The sequence below is a fragment of the Talpa europaea genome (assembly GCF_964194135.1).
Source record: "Talpa europaea genome assembly, chromosome: 7".
Lineage (NCBI taxonomy): Eukaryota > Metazoa > Chordata > Mammalia > Eulipotyphla > Talpidae > Talpa > Talpa europaea.
The window spans coordinates 74,770,649-74,794,934 of record NC_140074.1 but is presented as its reverse complement, the minus strand read 5'-3'; the positions used below and the strand labels follow the sequence as shown (position 1 = coordinate 74,794,934).

Here is a 24,286-nt window from a genome sequence, read left to right as displayed (position 1 = left end):
ATTTTTTTGAATCAAAAAACATGGGTTTCTAGGTATGATTTAGGATCATACCTCTGCTTTGTTCATTCCTTTGCTTTGTTCCCTTATATTCTACATGTGAGTTAAATAATTTGGTATTTGTCTTTCTTCTTTTGACCTATTTCATTTAGTATACTCCTCTCCCCTCTAGTTTCATCCAGGTTGTTACAAATGGCAAGATTTCATCTTTTTTTTAAATAGCTGAGTAGTATTCCATTGTGTGTATATATGATATCTTTTTTTTTTTTTTAAATAGAGGCACGTTTTATTTATTTATTTATTTGTTTGTTTGTTTGTTTATACATGCACTGGGTACAGTCAGAAGCGCGGGAGGGTGAGAGAATTCACCAGAGCCAGAGCAGGGAGCAGAGCAGGCAGAAGGACCGAAGTACACTGCTGAGGGGAGCAGCGGGCAGCAGAAGAGGTCTGCGCGCCATGCGGGACCCTCCTCTGGTGGCCGGGGAGCAGCCGGGGATCGAACCGGCGCGGCAGAGACCGCAGGCAGCTTCGCAACCCAGGGCTCAACCGCTGCGCCACCGGGGAAGCCCTATATGATATCTTAATCTACTCATCTGCTCTTAGGCACTTAGGTTTCTTCCATAAGTTGTCTGCAAGGAACATAGGAGTGCATATATCCCTAAAGTTAGTGTTTTTGTATTTCTCAGGTAGGTACCTATAAGTGGGATCACTGGATCATACGGTTTATTTATTTTTAATATTTTGAGACCCTTCATATTGTTTTTAATAGGGTCTTGACCAGTGTACATTCCCCCAACAGTGAGGGTTTCTTTTTCCCCACATCCTTTCTAACATTTGTTGTTTCTGGTCTTTTTGATATGGATCATTCTCACAGGTGTGTGGTGGTATCTCATTGTGGTTTTGATTTGTGTTTACCTGATGACAAGTGATGAATGTTTTTCATGTGCCCACTGGCCATGAACTTCTTTGGAGAAGTTTCTCTGTAGATCTTTCTTTTATTTTTTTTTATTATTTGTTGTTGTTGAGTTTTATGAGTTCTTTGTAGATTGTAGATATCAGCCCTTTGTGAGCTATATGATGTGCAAGTATATTCTTCCATATCTCCATGGGATGTCTTCATTTTAGTGATAGTTTCTTTTACTGTATAGAAGGTTTTTGTTTGATGAGGTCACATTTATTTATTTTTGCTTTTTTTCCTTACTGTTTGAGTTGAGTCCTCAAAGACTTCACTGAAGTCAATGTTGTAGCGGGTTTTGTCTGTGTTTTCTTCTAAGTACTTGATGATTTCAGATCTTATATCCAAGTCTTGGATTATGAAAATTATTTAATTTTCTCTAAATTTTGTAGCTAGCTGTGACTAGTGGCTACCTACTGGACAGTGTGGACTTGGAGTTGGAGGACTTCTAATGTTATCCCCATTGGGAGGAATAAATGGTAGAAAATTATTTTGTTAGATTCTGCATTATTTGCCTCACTCTCCACAATGAGAAAATGCTCAATGGTAGAAGGGGAAGGAATACAACTCCAAGGTAGAAGAAATGTATAGCAAAATGGTGATTGAAGGAAGAGGTAATTGATTAAAGTCACAAGAGTTCAAAAAGTACATCAGGGCCTTCCTAGTAAGTATGCATTAGAAATGTTCAGGACACTCAATACCTTCACTTGTGAATTCTATCAATTATGTGTCTAGGAAATCATCTATTGAATATAGTTCATCTAATTTGTTGGGATAAAATTGTTCATACTTTTGTTGTTGCTAGTGTTCTCTTTTATTGTCTTAAACCAATGGTACTTCAATAACAAAATATTTGTAACTTACAGAATTTCTCTTTTAAATGCTGAGTGCTTATCCCTTTTGCCAAGTACTGTCAGGTCTTATAAAAACTCAAATAATTTTGACCAAAGTCCATATCAAAGTTTCCAGTGTTCAATGATTCAAATTTAATGATTTATATTTCAATTTAATTTCAATGTACATATGTTTATTAAGCATCTGTTATGCCCCAAATCACAGTCCTAGGAGTGTAAATATAGCACTAATCAGAGAAACATTCCAATCCCTTGGAGTCTAAATGTTGATGTGTGTGTGGAGGGAACAGGGTGACAAACTTACAGAACAGAGTTAAACTAATTTTACTGTATGCAATCCAGTCCTTTTTAATGATAACTTTTCCACATATAAACCTAATGAACACAGATGCAAATTTCCTCAATAAAATTTTAGCTATTAGAATCCAACAATGCATCCATAAGATAATTCACCACGATCAAGTAGGATTTATTCCAGCGACACAAGGATGGTTCAACATCTGAAAATCAATCAATGTTATCCAACACATCAACAAAAAGAAATATAAAAACCATATGATAATATCAGTAGATGCTGAGACAGCATTTGACAAAGTACAACACCCATTTATGATAAAGGACCTTGAAATTCTTGGCATACAAGGAACATCCCTCAACATCATAAAGGCCATATATGACAAGCCCATAGCCAGTATCATTCTCAATGGCAAAAAGCTGAAAGCATTTCCGTTAAGATCTGGAACAGGACAAGGATGCCCACTCTCACCACTGCTTTTCCATATAATACTGGAAGTCCTTGCTAGAGCAATAAGACAAGAGAAAGACATACAAGGAATCGAAATAGGGAAGGAAAAAGTTAAACTATCACTATTTGCAGATGATATGATCATATACATAGAGAACCCCAAAAACTCCACAGAAAAACTAATTCAACTAATCAATCAGTTTAGTAAAGTGGCAAGATACAAAATCAACAGACAAAAATCAGTAGCCTTCCTATACACAAACAATAAATCTGAAGAAGAAATTAAAAAAAAAATCATCCCTTTTATTATTGAAAAAAAATCAAATACTTGGGAATAAACCTAACAAAAGAGGTAAAGGACCTATACAAAGAAAACTATAAAACACTGTTAAAAGAAATAGAAGATACAAAGAAATGGAAAGACATCCCCTGCTCATGGATTGGAAGAATTAACATTATCAAAATGGCCATCCTACCAAGAGCAATTTACAGATTCAATGCTATTCCAATAAAAATTTCAATGACATTCTTAAAAGAAATAGAACAATTATTGATGAAATTCATATGGAATCACCAAAAACCCCAAATAGCTAAAGCTCTTCGAAAGAGAAAGAAGGAAATGGAGGCATCACACTCCCAGACTTCAAACTATACTACAAAGCCATAATCATCAAAACTGTACAGTATTAGAACAAGAACAGACCTACACAGACCAATGGTACCAAATAGAAAATCCAGAAATAAACCCACAGATTTATGGTCAACTAATCTTTGACAAAGGAGCAAAAATATGCACTACGGAGCAAAGAAAGTTTGTCCAAAAAATGGTGCTGGGAAAACTGGGTCGCTACATGCAAAAGAATGAAACCTGACTACTACCTCACACCATGCACAAAACCCAACTCAAAATGTATTAAAGAACTAGACATAAGACCTGAAACCATAAAATACATAGAAGGAAATATAGGCGAAACACTACATGGCATGCACCTCAAAGACATCTTTACAGACACATCACCCAAAGCAGTGAGAGTGAAGGCAAAGATAAATAGCTGGGACTGCATCTAATTAAAGAACTTCTGCACAGCAAAAGAGACAATAACCAAAACAAAGAGAAACCCCACCGACTGTGAGAAAAGTTTTGCACACAACACTAATGATAAAGGACTGATCACAAAAATCTACAAAGAGCTGATGAGACTCAACAAAAACAAAGAAAATAATCCAGTCAAAAAATGGGCAGAAAAGCTAAAAAGAAACTTTTCCAAAGAGGAAGTGCAAATAGCCAACAGACATATGAAAAAATGTTCAACTTCACTTGTAATCATGGAAATGCCAATCAAAACTACAATGAGATATCATCTTACACCAGTGAGAATGGCACATATTAAAAGAACTAGTAACAACAAATGTTGCCAAGGTTGTGGAGAAAAAGGAACTCTCCTGCATTGCTGGTTGGAGTGCAAACTGGTCCAACCGCTATGGAGAGCTGTGTTGGAGATTTCTTGACCTACTAAACATAGAGCTGCCATATGATCTAGCAATTCCACTCCTAGGTATTTACCCAAAGGACACAGAAACATTAATTCCAAAGGGCACCTGCACCCGTATGTTTATAGCAGCACTATTTACAATAGCTAGGCTATGGAAACAACACAAATGCCCAAAAATAGATGGCTGGATCAAGAAGATGTGGAACATATACACAATGGAATATTACTCAGCAATCAAAAAAGATAAACACATGCAGTTTGCAGCAACATGGATGGAGCTGGAAGGGATCATGCTCAGCAAAATAAGCCAGAAAGGAAAAGAAAAATACCAGATGGTCTCACTCATAGCAGGAATTTAGAAAACCTAAATAAGGGACCAGGAAAAAGACTAATTAATACAAAGTAAAAATCAAAATCAACAGACAATATAAACCAGAGACATACAATGGGGTGGGGGAGAGGGCAAGGAGAGGAAGGATCAGAGTCAAAATAAGGGGGGGGGTGTGCAATTGTATGCGAAATATAACCAAAATGAAAATGCCTACATTGTGCAAAAATGAAAAATGATGTAAGAATTATATAAAATAAAATATTTAAAAAATAATAAAATAAAAAAATTTTCAGATATTATATTTGGAAAAAAATACATTTCTGTGTCAGTTTGCTGATGCCCTGATTTCTTCATATTTATGAACAAGAGGTAAAACTGGAGAAATTTTACAGTTTACAGATATTATTCTCATACAATAGCCTTTGGGGGTAAATGAAGATGCTCAGGCTTTTGCTCCATGGGCCTCTGTGGCTATCACCTGGGGACTTGAATGCAAGAGGAGCTTGGGAACGTGGGCTCAGGGTACCTGGAGTATGGAGTGGGCATGGATAAGTGGACACACCTGAGCTGAGAGACTAAGCATGTAAGGGCAGCATCACAGAGAGGATGGTGTGTGGCAGAGGACAAGGATTGCTGCGAGAGGAAGAGATCATGAGAGGACACCGGAGATAAGACCAGAGGAAAAATTCACCAGGGGCTGGGAGCCTTCCAGCTTCCTGGCCCCCCCAGAACCCTCGGCCCTCCCTGCTGCCTGCCTGCACTACAATGCCCTTTCTAAAATGGTTTTAGAATATTAACTAGCACCTTGACGGCACTTATTAAGTGGTGGGTAGATATCTGTTGTAAGTAATTTGCAACATTTAGACCTCACAACAACCCTAGGAGTTAGTCCTACTGTAATTCCTACTTTGAAATGAAGAAAGGAAGCACAGAGAGGATATGTAATTCGATGGTTACTGTAGTAGTTATTCTCACACTGTCTTATGCTTAACTATAATACCAGCATGAATTTTGAGTAAACTGCTCTAAGTACAAGCTAAATATCCCCAAGAATATTCTGGAAATAGGGAGGTAACTTAGACTCAGGTATCTAACAAAGAATTCTGCAGACTCAGCACATGCTTTCTGTCTTCACTCTGGGTGGAGGTAGGCTTGAATTTGTCTACACATCAGAAAACCATTTGGGTCACATCACCCTACTCTTTAGGACATTTGAACAAAGATTCAGTATATAAAACCTCAGGGCCTGTTTGTGAGGTTGACTTGAAGAAACTTCTGGCAGTTATTATAGATGGAAATACAATGGAGGGTGGCTTGAAGGATATTTAGGCTGAGTCTCCCCAAGACAGATTTATTGGTAGGTCAACCAATATTTGTATGATATGTGAGCTTGTATAACTGGTAATTTGATTTTGTCCAATCACACAATTTCTTCAGGCACAGAGATGCCAGCTTATGATAACCAAACTGTCTATTGCAGTATAAACAACAATGTCAAGGTTTTCATTTACAAATGGTAGTTACTGTTTCTGGGATCTGCTGTGTGATAATTAGGTACAGGCATACCTCATATATATTTCAGGTTCTGTTCTAGAGCCCACTATTTAGCAATTATCACAGAAAAGTTAATAGTTCAACAAAGTGAGTCATATGAATTTTTTTGTTTCCTAGTGCATTTACAATTTATGTTTATGATATGCTGTAGTCTAGTAAGTGTGCAATAGCCTATGTCTAAAAGAACCCCAATGTGTGTGTGCATACCTTAATTTAAAAATATTTCATTGCTAAAAATTCTCATCAGGGCCTCCCTGGTGCCACAAGGGGTTAAACACCGCACTATGAAGCAATCCACAGCCTCTGCAGCATGAGTTCAATCCCCGGCCAGGGAGAAACCCACATGGTGAGGCAGACCTCTCCTGCCTCACCAGCTGCTCCCCTCAGCAGTGTATTTCAGTCATTCTGCCTGTTCTGTTCCCCACTCTGTCTCTGATGGATCTTCTCACCCCTCACATCTCTGGCCTCTACCCCAGCTCTTTTATGCATAAATAAATAAATCTTTAAAAAAATCCTCATCATTATCTTAGCTTTCAACAAATTATAATCTTTTTTGCTGGTGGATATCTTTTAACAAAGGCAATATTTGCAAAGTGCAGTAAAGCAAAGCATAATAAAATGAGGTATGGCTGTGTTATTTTCTCAGATCATGTGAGAGATCATTTAAATAATCAGTGGCTGCTAGTAATCACATAATCATAACAAAGGAATATGTTTTTGAGGGTGAGGTAAAGCTCCATGATCCTTTCTGTCCCACAATAGGAAACAGTTCTCATGGGATAAAGAACTGTAGTTCCCCAGGCCCAGAGATGGATAAAAAGTGAATATCATTGTTCAGACAAGCTATACTAAGGAAAAGAGAAACTGGTTCAATTAAATAAAGGATATTACTACACTAATAGAAAAGCTGAGGATCAAGGGTAGGAGTAGGCAGATCTAGAGGATCAGAAAGCAAGAACCACAGGAATGGTCTCATTTCATGGCCAGTCTTGTATGGACACTACCTATGATTTGGTGCCTCTTGCTCAGATTGTAGAGCCAGGCATGAGTATCTAATTTGCCAAGCTAAGTCAGGTGCCTGATGTTGGGCTAAAGGAGGCCCAGGTTTGAGTATTCCTAGACTCACACCCCACACAAAGAGCAAATTCTTCCAGGAACTTAGGGTAATTTTAGGAAGAAAAACTGCATGCTGTGCTGATCCTCAGCATAAGATGTCATGACAAGTTATTAGAGTCATGACCAGAGACCATCAAGAACATACTATATAATCAAAAGTTGGATACTGATAAAAGGACAATATACTCTAGAGTATCCTGCTAGGAGGGAGTTTGATGGACTTTTATCACATGGACTTTTGTTTGATGATTCTAAGGAGGCTTAAAGAAAGGGCCAGTTCTAGATTGGGAAGAAGTGACTGCAATTGATGATTATATAGAACATTTTTTATTTAGGAGTTGGGAAGTTTAAAGGAAGGGTAGAGATTCCTTGGTATTCCTTGGTAAAGAAGCAGTCACCAGTAATGTACAGCAGAGGATAGGAATGTTGTTATTTTATTGTTGTTGAGCATCCTTGTCACTGTCTTACTTCAGACATTTTGGTCATATGTCTTTCCATTCTGGGTGGATATTAGTCTGTGTTCATTAGGAACCTTCTAGTTTTGCTGGCAGTTGTAAGCTGCCATCCTGGGAGATTTTCACTTCCTCCATCTTTGAAGTTCACCAAAACTGAATAGATTTTCAGCCCTGATTTTCCTCCTAGCAACTTAGAGACACATTCAGTCTTTTAAGGTAACATCTACAACTACTTAATCATGTCTATGGTGACCAATATCACCAGCACTCAGATATCGGAGGGACATCACACAGATAGAGACCATAGTGGCTACATGAGTTAGGCACAGTTTTGGTTTTTTTTTTAATTTATTTTTTTTAAGTATTTCAGTTCATTTACTTATTTATTGTGTGTGTGTGTGTGTGTGTGTGTGTGTGTGTAACCTTCGCCTGTGGCCAGGGAACGAACCGGTGCTGCAGAGGCTGCAGGCAGCCTCGCAGCCCAGCGCTCAACTGCTGCGCCACCAGGGGAGGCCCACAGTTTTGGTTTTTTGGGTGTTTTTTTTTAGAGAAAAGAAAAGGCAGATTTATTGAAATACGCTGCTGAGAGGAGGAACAAGTGACATGGGGAACCATCTGTGCTCATGTTTCTTGATGCTTCATCATTTGGTGCATCTATATTAATGAGTGTTATTTCTTCTTCTGTGTTAACCATTAATCATTATATAGTATCCATTTCTTTTTTTTATTTTTTACATCATTGTTCATTTTTAAACAATATTTGCTTCCCCCCACCCCCTCAGGTGTAGTCCCCATGGAGTTTCCTTTACCAATGCACCCGTGCACCATCACCTCGGTCCGCTGTGCTCCTTCCTCCCTCCATCTGATCCCTCTCCCTCCTCTCCTGTATTATGTCTCTGATTTATAATTGTCTGTTTTTGCTTTGTTGTGTTTTGTACTTTTATTATTTTTTTACACTGATGTCTCATTTGGTTTCCCTATATCCTGTTATAAGTGAAACCATCCGATATTTTTCTTTTTCCTTCTGGCTTATTTCACTGAGCATAATTCCTTCTAGTTGCATCCATGTTGCTGCAAATGGCATGAGTTTATCTTTTTTGAATGCTGAATAATATTCCATGGTGTATATATACCACATCTTCTTGATCCAGTCATCTATTTTTGGGCAGTTGGGTTGTTTCCAGGTTTTACCTATTGTAGATAGTGCTGCAATAAACATGGGGGTACAGGTGTTCTTTTGAATAAATGTTTCTGTGAGCACAGCTTTTTTAAAAATAATTCTCAGGATTTATTTCATAGCAATCAACTATTTCTTATGATGAGTAAATACATTTTCTTACTGAAGAGATTTCTCCTTTTTACCTTGTAAGAGTCCTGGGATACCAAGAACTTTTAATGGTTTCCAAGAGTGAGTCATTTAGGATATATAAAATAACTGGACCACAGCAGGTGGTCAAATGGCATTCCCCACCTTTATAACAAACCCCAGCTATGTAACTTCTTACTCTCAATTTTCCCAAAAACATTAGGAGACAATTACAAATGAGCACTTAAGAGGTAAATACAGTGAGTCTCCATTGAAATGAATATTCCATTGTGTATATATGCCATATCTTCTTGATCCAGTCATGTAGTTTGGGGCAGTTGGGTTGTTTCCAGGTTTTACCTATTGTAAATAGTGCTGCAGTAAACATGGGGTTGTTCTTTTGAATAAATGTTATTGTTCTTTTGAATCAATGTTTTTCAGATAGTGAAAATTATAAAAGATTCCTTATTCCTTTGAAATATTTTAACTTTTGTTATGGTACTGTTTGAGCTTCCTGTGCAGATTCTTTATTGCCACTGTTCTTTATACAACTCATCAGCACCTCAATGATTGGGAGATAGAAAGACTTCACAAACCCCTGGCCCTTCCAGCAAGCCCATATCCTCTAATTTCTTTGATTGTTGGGAAGTATGCCGTCAGCTTCTGTTTTCTGGTATCCCTCTTCTTCCTGTTTGTCTTCATCTCTCTAGGCTCTTGGTGAATTTGTCCTAGTGGAAAAAGATGTCAAGATTAAAAAGAAAGGAAAGATTTATAGCCTCAATGAGGGCTATGCCAAGTACTTTGATGCTGCCACCACGGAATATGTGCAGAAAAAGAAATTTCCTGAGGTGAGTGAAGAAAGCCAGAGGCAGTAGCAGAGAGAATGGTATCCCCATTCTCCTTGCGAACATGGGTTCATGTTTCAATGGTGACTTTGAGAACCTGGCTGGAAGAGGTTGGTGCCCATGTTTGTGGCTTGGTCAGTATAAGAAAGGTAGACCCTGTCTTTCTTCTTAAGCAATTAGTATCTATTTTATAGCCAAACTTTGCCTACTAAAGATAATACTATATTTGTGTTTTCCCAGGAGAAATTGCTTTTAAAGAAGGTGGAGATTTCATTTTCAAAATTCAGAATTTCAGTTCAGAACCATTCTCATGTTATTTGTTTACTGAACTACTAATTATAGAGATTCTAGTCACTTGTTATATTTGCTTCTAGCTGGGATAATGGAAAGTCCAATTTATATTTAAAGTTTTAGGAAACTTTAAATATAAGCCCTTTGGTTCAAAATTTGAACACTGATTTCTGGACTTCCTGTTATGATTAATATAGACCAAGAAATTCATTAAATAAGTCTACCATTCAAAAAGAGTTTATAAGACTGGTATGGGAGCACAGTTGACCAACTCATAAAGGAGAATACTTATCTTACTAGTGAAAAATAAAACTATATAAAAAATATGGTACATCTTGTTAAAGGACAGTTGCCAACTGAGAAAAGTAGTCATCGCATACATGACTACCAAGGTCAATAGTCTAGTGACACAGGACCCTTTATAAAACGTAACATAAGGATGAGCACCCAAATAGAAAATCAGGCGTAGGGCACAATACAAGTCACAGAGGAAACATCAACATCCCATCAACAAATGTGGGAATATGCTTATAAAGGAGAAATAAAAATTAAAATGCAACATCCTTCCTTTCTGCGTATGAGATTTGCAAAGATTTAGTGCTTACTGGTGTGAGAAAACATGAACTCTCATAAATTATTAATGAAAAAAGATGTTACAGCTTTCCCAGGTGGCAATCTGGCAATCTGATTTCAAATATTAAATATCCATGCCTTTTGACTCAGCAGTTTGTCCTGAAGTCCCACAGAAATTTATCCTAAGAAATTAATAAGAAAAAATTAGAAATATAAATGCAAAAAGATGTCTTTGCAGCAATGTTGATAACAACAGAAGGAGCACCTGAAGTATGTCAGGAAAGGCTGGTTATTATATTGTGGGGCATCCATAATATTCCAGTGGAATACCGTACTACCCATCTAGTCATCCACTGGAAAGGCAAATCCTTCTTAATGTATTAATAGTGAAATAAATAGGTTACAGAACTAAATATAATCTCATATTTAAATATATATATGTGTGTGTGTGTCTCTGTTTATGTATTTATGCACACACATGAATAGTGTAGCTGGTCCTCAAATAATGTGTGGTTTGTTCAATGTTGCTTTGTTATAATATTGATGAAAAATGTAATTACTGGCCATGGCCACAGAGTGTGGAGTTTGCATATCCTCCTCATGTTTCCATGGGTTTTTGGTGGGTATGCCAGTTTCCTCCCACAGACCAAGAGTTATTAGGAGGGTCATATGACACCTGTATTATATGCCAGTTTGTAAGGATGAGCACACTTTTTGTTCAGGCACAGAGGCACCCTGAATGTTAACCAAACTCTCAATTGTGTAAAACACAATGTCAAGACTTTTATTTACAAAAGAAAGTTACTGTTTTTGCACATGAGGTTCACTGGTATGTCCAAATTGTCCTAGTCTGAGTGTGTGTAATGGAAGACTGTCCTGTCCAGGGCTGGTGCCTACCTTGCATCCTGAGCTGCAGGAATGGGCCCCAACCATCCATGAACCTGAATTGGAAGAGGTAGATTGGAAAGTGAGTGAATGAATGCAAATTATTGTAAATTAAAAATTCAAGAAGTACACAGTATTGTACAACAATAAATGACTGGGAAGAAAGCACTCAGAGAACCTGCCATATTTATTATTGTTTTTGAACTGCTTGGTGATAGGAGGTTCTACTTATTATTTTTGATTTACACTCACTTACTCCCTGATTTAACCCTATTGCAATGATATCTAAAGTGCACAGTGCATGACTGATATCTTTAGTCACAAATAAACAGAGAAGTGTGGTATGAGAAATGTAACTAGAAGTCTTAATGAGGTATGCTTTTGGACAGTGAGATATGGATGCTCCAAGAGTTGTTGATTACCTCTGACAACTGTCTGCAATAACATCAAAAAAATCAAAGCTTGTGCTCCAAGTGTAACACCTGTAGTTGCTATAACATTAACCTGTCATAGAAACAGCAGAGTGGAAAATATGGAAAATATTTTAATATAGGGATGGAGGACACCCATCAGTGAAGCGATCAGTCCTCACTCATCACTATAAAAATGAAAGCTTTAAGTTTATTTGAATATCTAAAGAAAAAATAGTTCTAATGCTGAAAGTGAAATCTTTGTCACAAGTTTTAGTATTTAAGGAACATTCAAAATGGTATAACATCCAAACAATAGGTGAGTTTGTAAGTGTTGACAAAGAAAGCACAGTTGCTTACTCAGATTTATGGGCGGGGGGGGGGGGAGGTTGATGAAGGAGGATACATTTTGCCCAAAATTTTAATGTAGATGAGGTAGACACTTTTTAAAAATGAATGCTAAAATAAATACATTTCTAAAGAAGAAAAAGCAGCAGAATTCAAGGCGGCCAAAGATTATCTGGTTCTTCCACTTGGTGGTAATGCTTTAGGAGATCTGAAGCTTAAGTCACTGGCTGTTTATTATCTGAGACACTAAAATCTTTGAAAGGCTAACATGAACATCAACTTCCTGTTATCTGACTATCAAATAAAAGGGGATGGGTCACCAGAACAACGTTCCAAGAACTAATTTGCTTTGTACTTCTGCCCAGATGTCAAAGAATATCATTGTGACCAAAACCCATAAATACATAGGTGAAAACACAGGCAAAACACCGCACGACATTGGCTTCCCTGATGTCTTTGGGGTCACTACTCCAATGGCAAGGAAAATAAAAGCAAAAATACATAAATATATTACATCAAATTAAAAAACTTCTACATAGTGAAACTTAAGACATTCTAGAGAATGGGAGAAAATATTTGCACATCATATATCCAACAATGGGCTAATATTCCAACAACCACAAAGAATTCATACAACTCAATAAAAAGAAAACAAACCCAAACAAAAATGAATAGAAGTGTTAAATATTGACATCTCCAAAGAAGACATACAAATGTTCAACATCAGTTATCAGGGAAATGCCAATCAAAACCACCCCAAGTGGTATAATAAGTGATCTTGAACATTTTTCATATGCCTGTAGGTTATATGTATGTTTTCTTTGGAGAAGTGTCTATTTAGGTCTTTTGACAATTTTTTTATTGTTCTTTTTTTATTGTTGAGTTGTATGAGTTCTTATATGTTTTTGGAAATTAACCCCTCTTTGGCACCATGTAATGTGAAAATATCTTCTCCTAACCCATTGGTTGCCATTTTGTTTTTGTGGGGTTTTTTTTTTTTTTTTTTTTTTTTAGCAATACTAAAGCTTTTAAGTTTGATGTAGTTCCATTTGCTTATATTTGCTTTTGTTTCCTTTGCCCTGAAAGTTGAGTCCCAATATATTTCTGTGGTGAGCATTCAGGAGTGTATCACCTATGTTTATTTCATGTACTTTATGGGTCTTATATCCAACTCTTTAATCCAATTTGAATTAATTTTTGTATATGGAGTTATATATTGACCTTCTTTCTTCCAAAGCATCTGCCTCTGTGTTCCCAGCTGGTTCCCATCACAGTCAGGACAGGGTTAGGAGCCACAGATGCACTAGAAGAAGGAGAGGTGGTGGGTGGGGCCTGGGAAGGGATCACTGGGATGTACTTAATGCCACGTCCCAGACATTCTGTTATGTACCCACATTCTAGTGTATGTGATAGATATATCTTCCCTGTAAACAAAGACATTTTTCAAGAATGTGAAATGAAATAAAAATGGAAATTCCTCATATTAATTTGCCTTACAAAGGACGATTGAAGGGAAGTATGAAAATGAAGACATTTCATTAAATAATTTAGGGAGTTCTATATAGGAGCAATATTCTTTTAGACATGTGGTTTGAGGTATGGTTTTTTACATTCTCTTTAGACATTTGCCTGTAAATTGTTATGTAAATCAACCCCACTGTGGTGTTGGTGGTTGGGGAGTGTGTGGAAAGTTATGCCACAAACGCATAAAATGTTTATAAAAATAAATGTATCTTATTGAAATTGATGCAACGTGTAGTGGGACAAAACAGGAAGTAGTGAATACCCAATTTTCTCAATTCAGCATCCATACTGGCTCCATAGGAATCTTTCTAGGTCTCACATTATAGAGGATATAGAATAAACTTCCTAACCTCACCTAGCCAGAGCACATAGGGCCTGACCTTTCATTGCCTACTTTTGTCCCTCCTGCCTCCTGTTCTTCAGTCATACTAAAATGCTTGCCATCTTAACAGAAGAAAAGCAAATTTCCTTTTGTGCATACAGAAATCCCTTTTAAAAATATGGACTCAGACAAGTGACCAAAGCAGGTGACTCCATCTACCTTTTAGACAAACAATAAACCTGTAAAAATTGATGAAGACAAACAACTTTAGCTGGTGGTAGTAAATTAGTGAGAAGGTGACAAGGCTTGTTTATCTATGCATCTCAGCCCTAAATTCCATCTCTGTTGTAAAAGGATATCTTTTCCCCTGGTACATGGATGGAGGGTACCTTTCACGTGGGAGATTTATTTACTGTTTTCAGGGGGAATAAGGAGGGTCCTTCTTGCACTACATGTTTCTCAATTAGCTTTAATTCAAAATAGTCAATCTACCAAAATGGCACAGTTTGAGGTCCCATATTCTATATGTTTCTTTTTTTTTTTTTTTTAGTTTGTGGTTTCTTTATTCTTTTTTTCTCCTCAGATGTTTTCTTAAGATTGCTATAGGATATTATCCTTGACTTTAAGTAGTCCTATATTTATTGAGTTTAACCACTGGTTGAGTTTTGGGGCCTCTTAATGAATTTAAGTGTTCAATGACACAATGTTTTCATTCCCTAAACTGGTGGGTGGAGGGCAAAAGATGCGAACAAAGTTGGTGCTGGCTGGCTGGAGCTGGTGCTGGCTAAAACCACTGCATCTTACCCCTCTCCTCTCTGCCCTCTAGGATGGTAGTGCTCCCTATGGGGCTAGGTACGTGGGCTCCATGGTGGCTGATGTGCACCGCACCCTGGTCTATGGAGGAATCTTCCTGTACCCAGCGAACCAGAAAAGTCCTAAGGGCAAGGTAATTCTCCTTTGTCCACTGGTACCTCAAGTCAGTGAACCAGTTGGAATTTCCTTTTTCTTCATGTCTGCTTTTTGGCTACTGCCTTGTACTTGTGTCTGTGAGTGGTCAGGGAGAAGAGAAATAACGTACTTCTTCCATTAGTGAATTTTGAAGTTGCAGTAGAAGGTTTGGAGAAGAAATAACTGAAATAGTTGCTACTGGTGATTTTCTCTGTCCTTCACTGGTCTCATAGCTGTCATTCACCAGGAGTTAGCTATGTTTATTTCCTGCTTTCCATATGCTGTGTCTTTTAGCTTCAACATAAATGATTTTTGATCGTAGATTACCTTGAGAATTTATTGAAATTTATGGACTCATTTCCTAGAAAAAACTAACATGTATACCTACACATGTAATCTGTATACACATTACAGATAATTTCAGGGGATTCGCGGATGCCCCCAAGTCCACCTGAGAATCTGCCACAGAATTGGCTTGCCAATCTAGATCAGAGATATTTTGTTCTGTCCTTGTGATAGCAATAATTTAAAAATCAGCACAGGATCTGACTCTTTATCAAAGTGTTTCAAAATAGTTTCAAAATACATTTTCCAGAGAGAACAGAAAGGTTAAAAGCTACACAGAGCTAGGTAAATGCTTTGCAAGCTGATCCTAGAAAAGGAATGTTTTTTTTTTTAATTAAGGATTTTGCATCTATGAGGAAAGGAAGAAGATAGTATGATATTGATTCAACACGCAGCTAGAACACCACGCTGAATCTAATGTGTGTGTATGTGTTTGGTGGGAGAAGAAAGTTACATCATCACAGAAGTACACCTGAAAAAAGACAATGAGTTTAGTCTGTTTCATTTCAATTCCCCATGTACTTACTGGTCAGTACTGGGAATGGAGCTGCCACATGATGAGCCAAGACACACAGTACGAGAACATCTAGGGAGGAAGGCAGATGTTAAGCAAACTTCTGTGCCATGACTATTAGGAAGAGGAAACAACTGCGAGGATGCTGTGGGGGTGCAGGCAATGGGAGTTAACGTCTTCTAAGGGGCCAAAAGAAAGGGCCATTTAAACACCAGCAAATCATGTACCCAAGTCAACAATAATCCAGAGAGACCACCTAGCAATCTTGAGGTGTCTTCCAATCCCATCCAACCTTGACTCCTTATCAGCCATTAGGCCTCACATATTGGAGGCCCTTCTTCAGGCTTGCAGAATCAGTTCATCTCATTGGGGAACCAGCAAGAAATGAGTCCCTACATCTCTTGATTTCCAAGTGAAGAGGCAGGTTCTCGTAAGAGAGATAGACTGATCTAGGTGCCCCAGAGGCATATGTGATGAACACCTGCTGATTCATTCAACCTTCTAGAGGGTCTTGATCTCAGGTAGCCCACTCAGCTGAAGTGCGCCAGTGTCCTACACTAAGAAGACACACGGATAGTCAGTAGTTGGAATTCCTCATTGAACTTTAGGTGCTTGATTTGCAATTTTTGACAATTTGCAAATTTTGTCCACCTGGCTTTGTTTCTCCACAGCTCCGGCTCCTATATGAGTGCAATCCTGTGGCCTACATCATTGAGCAGGCGGGAGGCTTGGCAACCACAGGCACACAACCTGTGCTGGACGTAAAGCCTGAGGCCATTCACCAAAGAGTCCCACTCATTCTGGGGTCCCCAGATGATGTGCAAGAATATCTTACTTGTGTACAGAAAAACCAGTCTGGCAGGTAGTGAGTTTGACCCCACAAGCCCTCTTTGTCTTTTCCATTGTATTAAAACTGATAATTGGAAGTAATGTGATGAGTAATAAAAGATAAATGCACCAAATCACATCCAAAGGAACAGTGGAAAACTGCTCATGATATGCCTGGAAGCTAGTGGTCAATGTAAAGGGCTGAAAATAAAAACCCATATGGGGAAAAATGCTGATTTGTCTTTTGTCATGAGAATCAGTAGATAGGGTTGTATTTCCAAGTCTATCAGCCTGTGTAATAGGCGGTTGTATGCTTGTAGACAAAAAGTACAGCGATCAGTTAAGAATTTATCCTGTTGGCTTAAAATTTGAAACTAGTATTTATCCTGCAGTGATCAATTTTTCTCATGAAACTGATACATACTATACACTTATGTATTTATATGTGTATACTTTATATACATATTTAAATGTAAATTTATGTATTTAAATGATTTAATTTCTTAGAAGTTTTGTCTTATCCTGATAAGTTTTGAATCAGAAATCTCAGGGCTATTAAAGTCTAAAATTTCACATAGAGCATTTTGTTTGGGCAATAACTTAGATGACCAACAACTGTTTGAATGGGGGAAAATGTGGTCACCTGTTAACAAAGCTACATACTAAATGGTGTTAATACTTAAATATTAATATTTACTTCTCTCAACTTTATAACTTTGCATTTTCATTTTTGGGGGGAAATGTTTTAATCGATCTTAGGGCCTAACCAGAGTGCATTGATTAAATGACTGCTCATTTGTCTAAATCATGTCAAGTTTGGGATTAGGAAATCCAGCTAGTTTTAATAATTGCCATATATATATGTGGACTTAGGGGGCCAAAAATCCTTAGTGAAATATTGGCAAATCTGCATGTGCTTAAAACAAAATGGATCAGGGAAAAATCAGGCTTAATCAAAAAATTCAAGAATGATTCAACACTGAAAAAAATCTATTAAATTGGAATTAGGGACTGGGAGAAGCCACTGGAGAAAGCAAGGTTCTTCTTTCCTACTTTAGCTTTGGCAGGGAGGCTCATACAACACCGAGGCAGATTTCAACTTGGGTACAACTCAGTATTCAACTTTGTTCCTTATTCTAATGTGACTTGGTAGGAGAAGCTGCAGTATTTTATAATACATAATTGGAATATTTTCATCCTCCCTAAAAAGAAGAGATTTTCACTTCAAAGGGAAAATTCTCATTCTAACCAATGGGTTATTATTAACCCTTTATATCTCAAAGATTCAAATTGAATTCTTCAATTCAAAATCTCTTACTAACATCTTGACTTGGTGAGTTTACAGTGTATAATCCAAAGTCTAAACAACCAGGAGGAGGTTTTGTTGGAAACAAAGCAGAGAGATAACACCTTCATTCATGGTTTACGTTGCTTTGATCAATGCAGTGGATGCTCAGAAAAAGATCCATTCACTTTTCACATCCTTCTTCTTCAAACAAGACTGGGTTTCTGCATGTCAAATGCAAGGGAACTAGGAAAGAGCTGGGACTCTAATTCCATTCTCGCAGGCTACATATCAAAGATTCTAGAGCATTAGTGCAATGATGACTTTGTGACCAGTGCTTCTACAGGTGTGGTCTGCAAAGGCCATTGACTAGGCTCTCTGGCATAACTGATCTGAGAACCCCCTTCCTCTGTTTCTATTCCTCCTGATTGTTCCCCACTTTAAAAGTCTGTGTCTGTGTCAGGAGAAATCCAACTGTTCTTTTAATTTCCAAGTACTTTCCCAAAATATACTATATAGGTCTGGCACCACTGTGGAAGGAACACCTGTTTAATGGTTTCCATGTACTCTGGGCTCCAGCAATAGGGAAGCAGACCCAGTAACACATCAAAAGGATAAAGTCATATGATCATTTTAATATATGCTTTCTAAAATAAGAAGAAAACATGTTGTTTCAAATCAATGGGGAAAGAATTACTGATGTTCGATAATTAGCTAGTCTTTGGGGGAAAACATATAAAAGTACACCCCCAAACATATTGCAGATGGATATCAGAATTAAAACAATCTATGAAGGTGTTATAAAGTGATGAAGGGGAATATATTTATGACCTTAAACAGGACCGAAAGACACAAAACAAAAAATAAACAGGAAAGGCAGATGTGATTACATCAAAATAAAAATACATACAAAGGGGCCTCCTCTGGTGGCGCAGCAGTTGAGCTCTGGGCTGTAAAGCTGCTCACAGCCTCTGCAGCACCAGTTCGATCTCTAGCCACTAGCGAGGGTCCCACATGGTGCGACAAACCTCTCCTGCTGCGCCCACTGCTCCCCTCCGCAGTGTATTTCGTCAGTCTGCCTGTTCTGTTCCCAGCTCTGACTCTGGTGAATTCTCTCACCCTCCCGTGCTTCTGACTGTACCCAGTGCTTATGTAAATAAATAAATAAATCTTTAAAAAAATGTTTAAAAAAAAAGATTTATTTAAAAAAAAACATACAAAGTTAAAAACAACTGGTAGCTGAGGAGAAGATAGTTGTAATATAATAAATAGTATCAAGAATCATGCATATTAAGGAAAAAGATAGCTATTGATACAGAAACAGCCTAAAGATATAAAGCTTCAGTTTGAGGAGGGAAAACTTAGACATGTGAAAAGGTGTTTCACCTATCTGATGATCAGGAAACTGAAATGAAATGACTGTAACTTTTCACTTGTCACACTGACAAAGAACAACAATAAAGTCTGATGATATTAAATGGAGAAGGTGCTGGGAAATGGCACATTTCCCATTTCTGAGAACATTCAAGGGGATAGATATTTGGGGTAAAGTTTGCCAGTTCAATATGCATTGAGAAGTTTAAACAAGCAGGCTCTCTGAGCCAATACTCTTGCATATTTGTATTCACAAAAAAGCCTATGCTGACCTTTGAAAAAGTAATCTACATATTATTCTACATACCAAAATGTTAATCTTGTTATGTGTTACAGTGTTTTTTTTCCTGCATAAATTTATACATAGACAAGTGTTTCTTAATGTGTAACCATAAGGTATGAAATACATAATTGTAAGGTATGGTGACCTGCATCTATACCAACAAAAAAGGATCTCACAATTGCCACTATTTTCATACGAACTTCTGCTTACGGAAGTCCACAGAGCTAGCAGAGCCAGGGTCATTGGCAGCATGAACTTCAGAGAAATATGATTTCAAGACAGTTTGCAGCTTAATGATTTTTCCTTGTCATGTTTATAATAATACATCCCAAGGGTGAAATGCTATTGATCACTTTAAAATTGAAAAATTAGACTGAATTTATTCAATGAGATATTCTGGTCTACTTGTTCATAAGAGATTTCTCGGGCCTCCCCAGTGGCGCAGCGGTTGAGCGCTGGGTTGCAAAGCTGCCTGCAGCCTCTGAAGCGCTGGTTCGATCCCCGGCTGCTCCCCGGCCCCCGGAGGAGGGTCCCACATGGCGTGCAGAACTCTCCTGCTGCCCGCTGCTCCCCTCAGCAGTGTACTTCGGTCCTTCTGCCTGCTCTGCTCCCTGCTCTGGCTCTGGTGAATTCTCTCACCCTCCCGCGCTTCTGACTGTACCCAGTGCTTGTATAAATAAAAATAAATAAACAAATAAATAAATAAATAAATAAATAAATAAAAATAAGATGCCTAAGAATTAAAACAAAACACTATTTAAAAAAAAAAGAAATTTCTCATTCTGGAGAAATTTGTAATACATACAAAATGGTATGTACCCTATATACATGGTATGGATATCTCCAAATAACAATGAAATAGAAATAGCTATGGTAACCATCTAAACAGAACTGTGCATGTGCTAGGGACATAAATTTTAAATATGTTTATTTTTTTTCACATCACTCTTTTGGTATACTGATTTGGAAACAGAAGTTTAGTAAAGTTATGCTCAAATAGAGTACCAAGCAAATAGCACATGATTTAGAATCAGACACAATGACACACTGGAATGTGCTCAAGAGGAATTTCACTGCCACAAAACAGGAAAGGGAGTAGCGATTCTAAAACAGCAGGATGAACTCCTTGCAGATTAAGGAACTTACCCCTCATTAGTATGAGGAATGGCTTATTTTCTCATGACCACATGTGGAAATGTTTCACCCGCCACTAGAAAACCCCAAAAAGGTTTTTATTTTGTATATATACTTTTTTTTGTAAAAGTAAATGTAACACAACATTCAAGATGGATCCCAATCTAGAGTCAGCTCCTCTGAGAGCAAATGTTTGAATCACCATGCAGGTTGCATTTATCTTCCAGTTGAATGTCTAGATCCCCCAGCCAGTCTCCTGACCACATTATAGTGCAGGACTGGCTTCTGGAGTACAGATAGTCTCTCTTATTGCTCACTGGTCACACCTTGGCATGGTTCCTCCCTACCCAAGCCAGCCCTCAGTAAACAAAACACTAGCAAAAATTCCAGTTACTTCCTCTAAGTGCTCTTGGATAAGAGTCATTGTTCAGCTTGGCTTGAGACCCCATGCTCCAGAGAGCCCATGCTGACTAGTCTGTATGGAGGGAGAAAGTGCAATAGACAAAATAGTTAAAATGAAACTAGGGACCACTGGTTTCCATCTGCAGCTAAAACTTAAGATGCCTACAAAACACTCAGAGTGACATGTGCAAGGAAAAGGTGTGTTTCCTTGGGAACCTGTTCTATCTGCTCCAACTCACTTCTCAGCCTTCCCCTGGGCAGCAACAGATTCTATGGCTTTACACAGTTCCTTCACTCCCCCAGGAATTGAACAGGCTTGATGGGCTTTAAGTTCTCACCCAATTCATACAATGAAAATACCAGTTGGCAAGTTCAGCTCCATGATAGTCTTTTCAGAGAAACCCTCCAGATACTAGGCAATGCCCAGAGGGCTGTTATCATGGGCTGCAATCAGTACCTGTTTTCCTTCCTTGACCTGAGCGGCTATTTCTTCATCACAAAAAGGCAGGGCTCTTGGTAATAGTGTCCTTCAGACAGCGCAGGGTAGCTGATCTTCAGTGAGGGCATGCTGCAGGACTTCCTGGTGTTGCTGTAGATGGGTAGTCAGACTCCATTGAGGGTGCTGGGACATGACAGGAATGCCTCCATATCTTTACCTGGGCCTTGTCATGCTTGGCAGCAATTTCTGTTTTCTTGAGGCCAGTCAGACCTTCATAAGGCTGTTCATTGAGGACCAAGTCCTCACATGGCATCTAATACTGTCCAGTGAGTCTGAATTGCTCTCTTCTGCACTGAGATGAAGCAGATATCAAACTCTTATACAGCAGCTCGCAGCGCCTGCCCAGCATGCTTCACTTCCCATCCTGGTCCGGGTCAGGTTCCTGACTCAGGTCCTCCTGTACCAGCCACTGAATCTATTCTCCAGGATCCATGTGCCCTCGCTGTGCTGGATCAGTACAAGCTTGCAAGTGGTCATGGTGATTGCTCGGAATGAAGTGCACACTATGATATATATTTTTTCTGATATATATTTTTTCAACTTTCAAAAGCAGAACTAGAATTTTAAAAGATGAGGGGATCTGTTTACCCTTGCATAATATGCATAGAATTCTTCTGATTCCAGGCTTTGTTGTCCTTAATATACTGGAAGGCATTACCCATTAAGCAACTATCAAAGCCCTGAGTGCAGTCCATCATGTGTTATTTACTCAATAAAACAAATTTTCCAGAACATTTGTCCTTCAAGGAAACCAGTTGCACTAAAAGTTCAACAGAACTTTTATAGTTTAAAATGCTCTTAGTAATAATTAAAAAGCTTTTAGTCTATAACACAAATAATTTGGCAATGGTCCATATATCGGAAAACTCTTTAAAAAATAGCAAACTGCTCATTGTACCAGTCTGGCAAAACAAGGACACCAATTCCTTTTTGACTTTAATCTTGGGGAGAAATCTGCTAAACATTGTCATACGTGACTCTTCACAGGAATTACATAGCCTCTTTGCAATCTATGGACAAGGGAATCTCACCAAAGATGGGCTCTTCAAGCAGCTGCTCCTTCTTACACTTCTGCTATTTTTAAATTTTCTTCCATTGTTATTCATTTGTGTACAACATTTGATTTCTCCCCTTATAGGTGTAGTCCCTGTAAATATCCCACCATCATATAACCTGTGAACCATCAATATGGTCCTTTGTGCTCATCTCACCCCTGTTTTGATCTCTCTTCCTCCCATTCCCCTGTTGTAAACATCAGATCTATAGTTGCCTACAGATTTTGTCTTTTTTTTTTACTCTGTTTGTTTTCCCTATATTGCTCCATAAGTGATATCATCCAATATTTTTCTTTTTCCTTCTGACTTATTTCACTGACCATAATACCTTCCAGTTCCATCCATGTTGCTACAAATGGCATGAGTTTATCTTTATTCATTGCTTAGTAGTAATCCATTGTGTATATAACACATCTTTTTGATCCAGTCATCTGTTTTGGGCATTTAGTTTCTTTTCATAACGTAACTATTGTAAATAGTGCTGCAATAAATGTAGGAGTGCAGGTTTCCTTTTGAATTAATGTTTTTGTGTCCCTTGGGTATATTCCTAGGAGTGGAATTGCTGGATCATATGGTATCTCTATTTTCAGTAATTTGAAGAACTTCCACACAGTTTTCTATAGTGGTTGGGCCAATTTGCATTCTCACCAACAGTGTAAGAGGGTTCCTTTTTCTCCACATCTTCCCCAGCATTTGTTGTTGTCAGTTTTTTTTTTTTTTTTAAATGTGGGCCATTCTCACAGGTGTGAGAAAGTAGCTCATTGTGGTTTAATTTGCATTTCTCTGATTATAAGTAATATTGAGCATTTATTCGTATGCCTTTTGGCTATTTGCATTTCTTCTTTGGAGAAGTGTCTTTTTAGCTCTTCTGTTAATTTTTTAAAAAAGGATTTATTTATTTATGCATACAAAAGCTGGGGTGCAGGCCAGAGGTGCGGAGGGTGAGAGGATTCACCAGAGACAGAGCAGGGAGTGGATCCACTGAAAATACTCTACTGAGGAGAGCTGCAGGCCAGACAAGAAAGATCTGCTGCTCCATATGGGTTAGCTCCCTGGCCGGGGATCTAACTCATTCTGCAGTGGCTGCAGATTGATTCATAGTGATGAGACTTAACCCCTTGCACCACCAGGGAGGTCCTCATTTTTTTATTGAGTTGTTTACTGTGTTTTTATTAAGTTGTGTAAGCTCTTTGTAAATCATTGGTATAAATCCCTTATCAGTTGTATGAAGTACAAATATTTTCTCCCAATCTGTGGTAATTGTTTTGCTGTACAGAAGTTTTTAGTTGTATGTAGCCCTAGCTGTTTATCTTTTCTTGCATTTTCTTTGCTTTGGAGCTGGATCCTCAAAGATCTTTCTGAGATGTCTGTCATGGACTGTTTTGCCTATGTTTTCTTCTGTATATTTTATGGTTTCAAGTCTTAAATTCAAATCTTTTATCCATTTTGAGTTGGTTTTTATGTATGATGTAAGATAGTAGTCTAGTTTCAATCTTTTGCATGTGGTTCAGTTTTCCCAGCACCATTTATTGAAGATAAATTCTCATTCCAGTGCATAGTCTTTGCTCCTTTGTCATAGATTGGTTGACCATATATGTATGGCTTTATGTATGGG

The 24,286-nt window shown here is 38.0% G+C and overlaps 1 protein-coding gene across 1 annotated transcript in view; it reads left to right on the top strand.

The window, feature by feature from the left end:
- Positions 1 to 16,677, top strand: part of FBP2 (fructose-bisphosphatase 2) — a gene marked incomplete at both ends in the record, with an annotated part of 56,473 nt that extends 39,796 nt beyond the window's left edge. Inside the window, 3 exons of the mRNA XM_084238307.1 lie at positions 9,517 to 9,654; positions 14,831 to 14,950; positions 16,483 to 16,677. Coding sequence (XP_084094433.1) covers positions 9,517 to 9,654; positions 14,831 to 14,950; positions 16,483 to 16,677 — 453 coding nt within the window. The remainder of the gene's footprint in view (positions 1 to 9,516; positions 9,655 to 14,830; positions 14,951 to 16,482) is intronic.
- Positions 16,678 to 24,286: the final 7,609 nt, after the last annotated feature.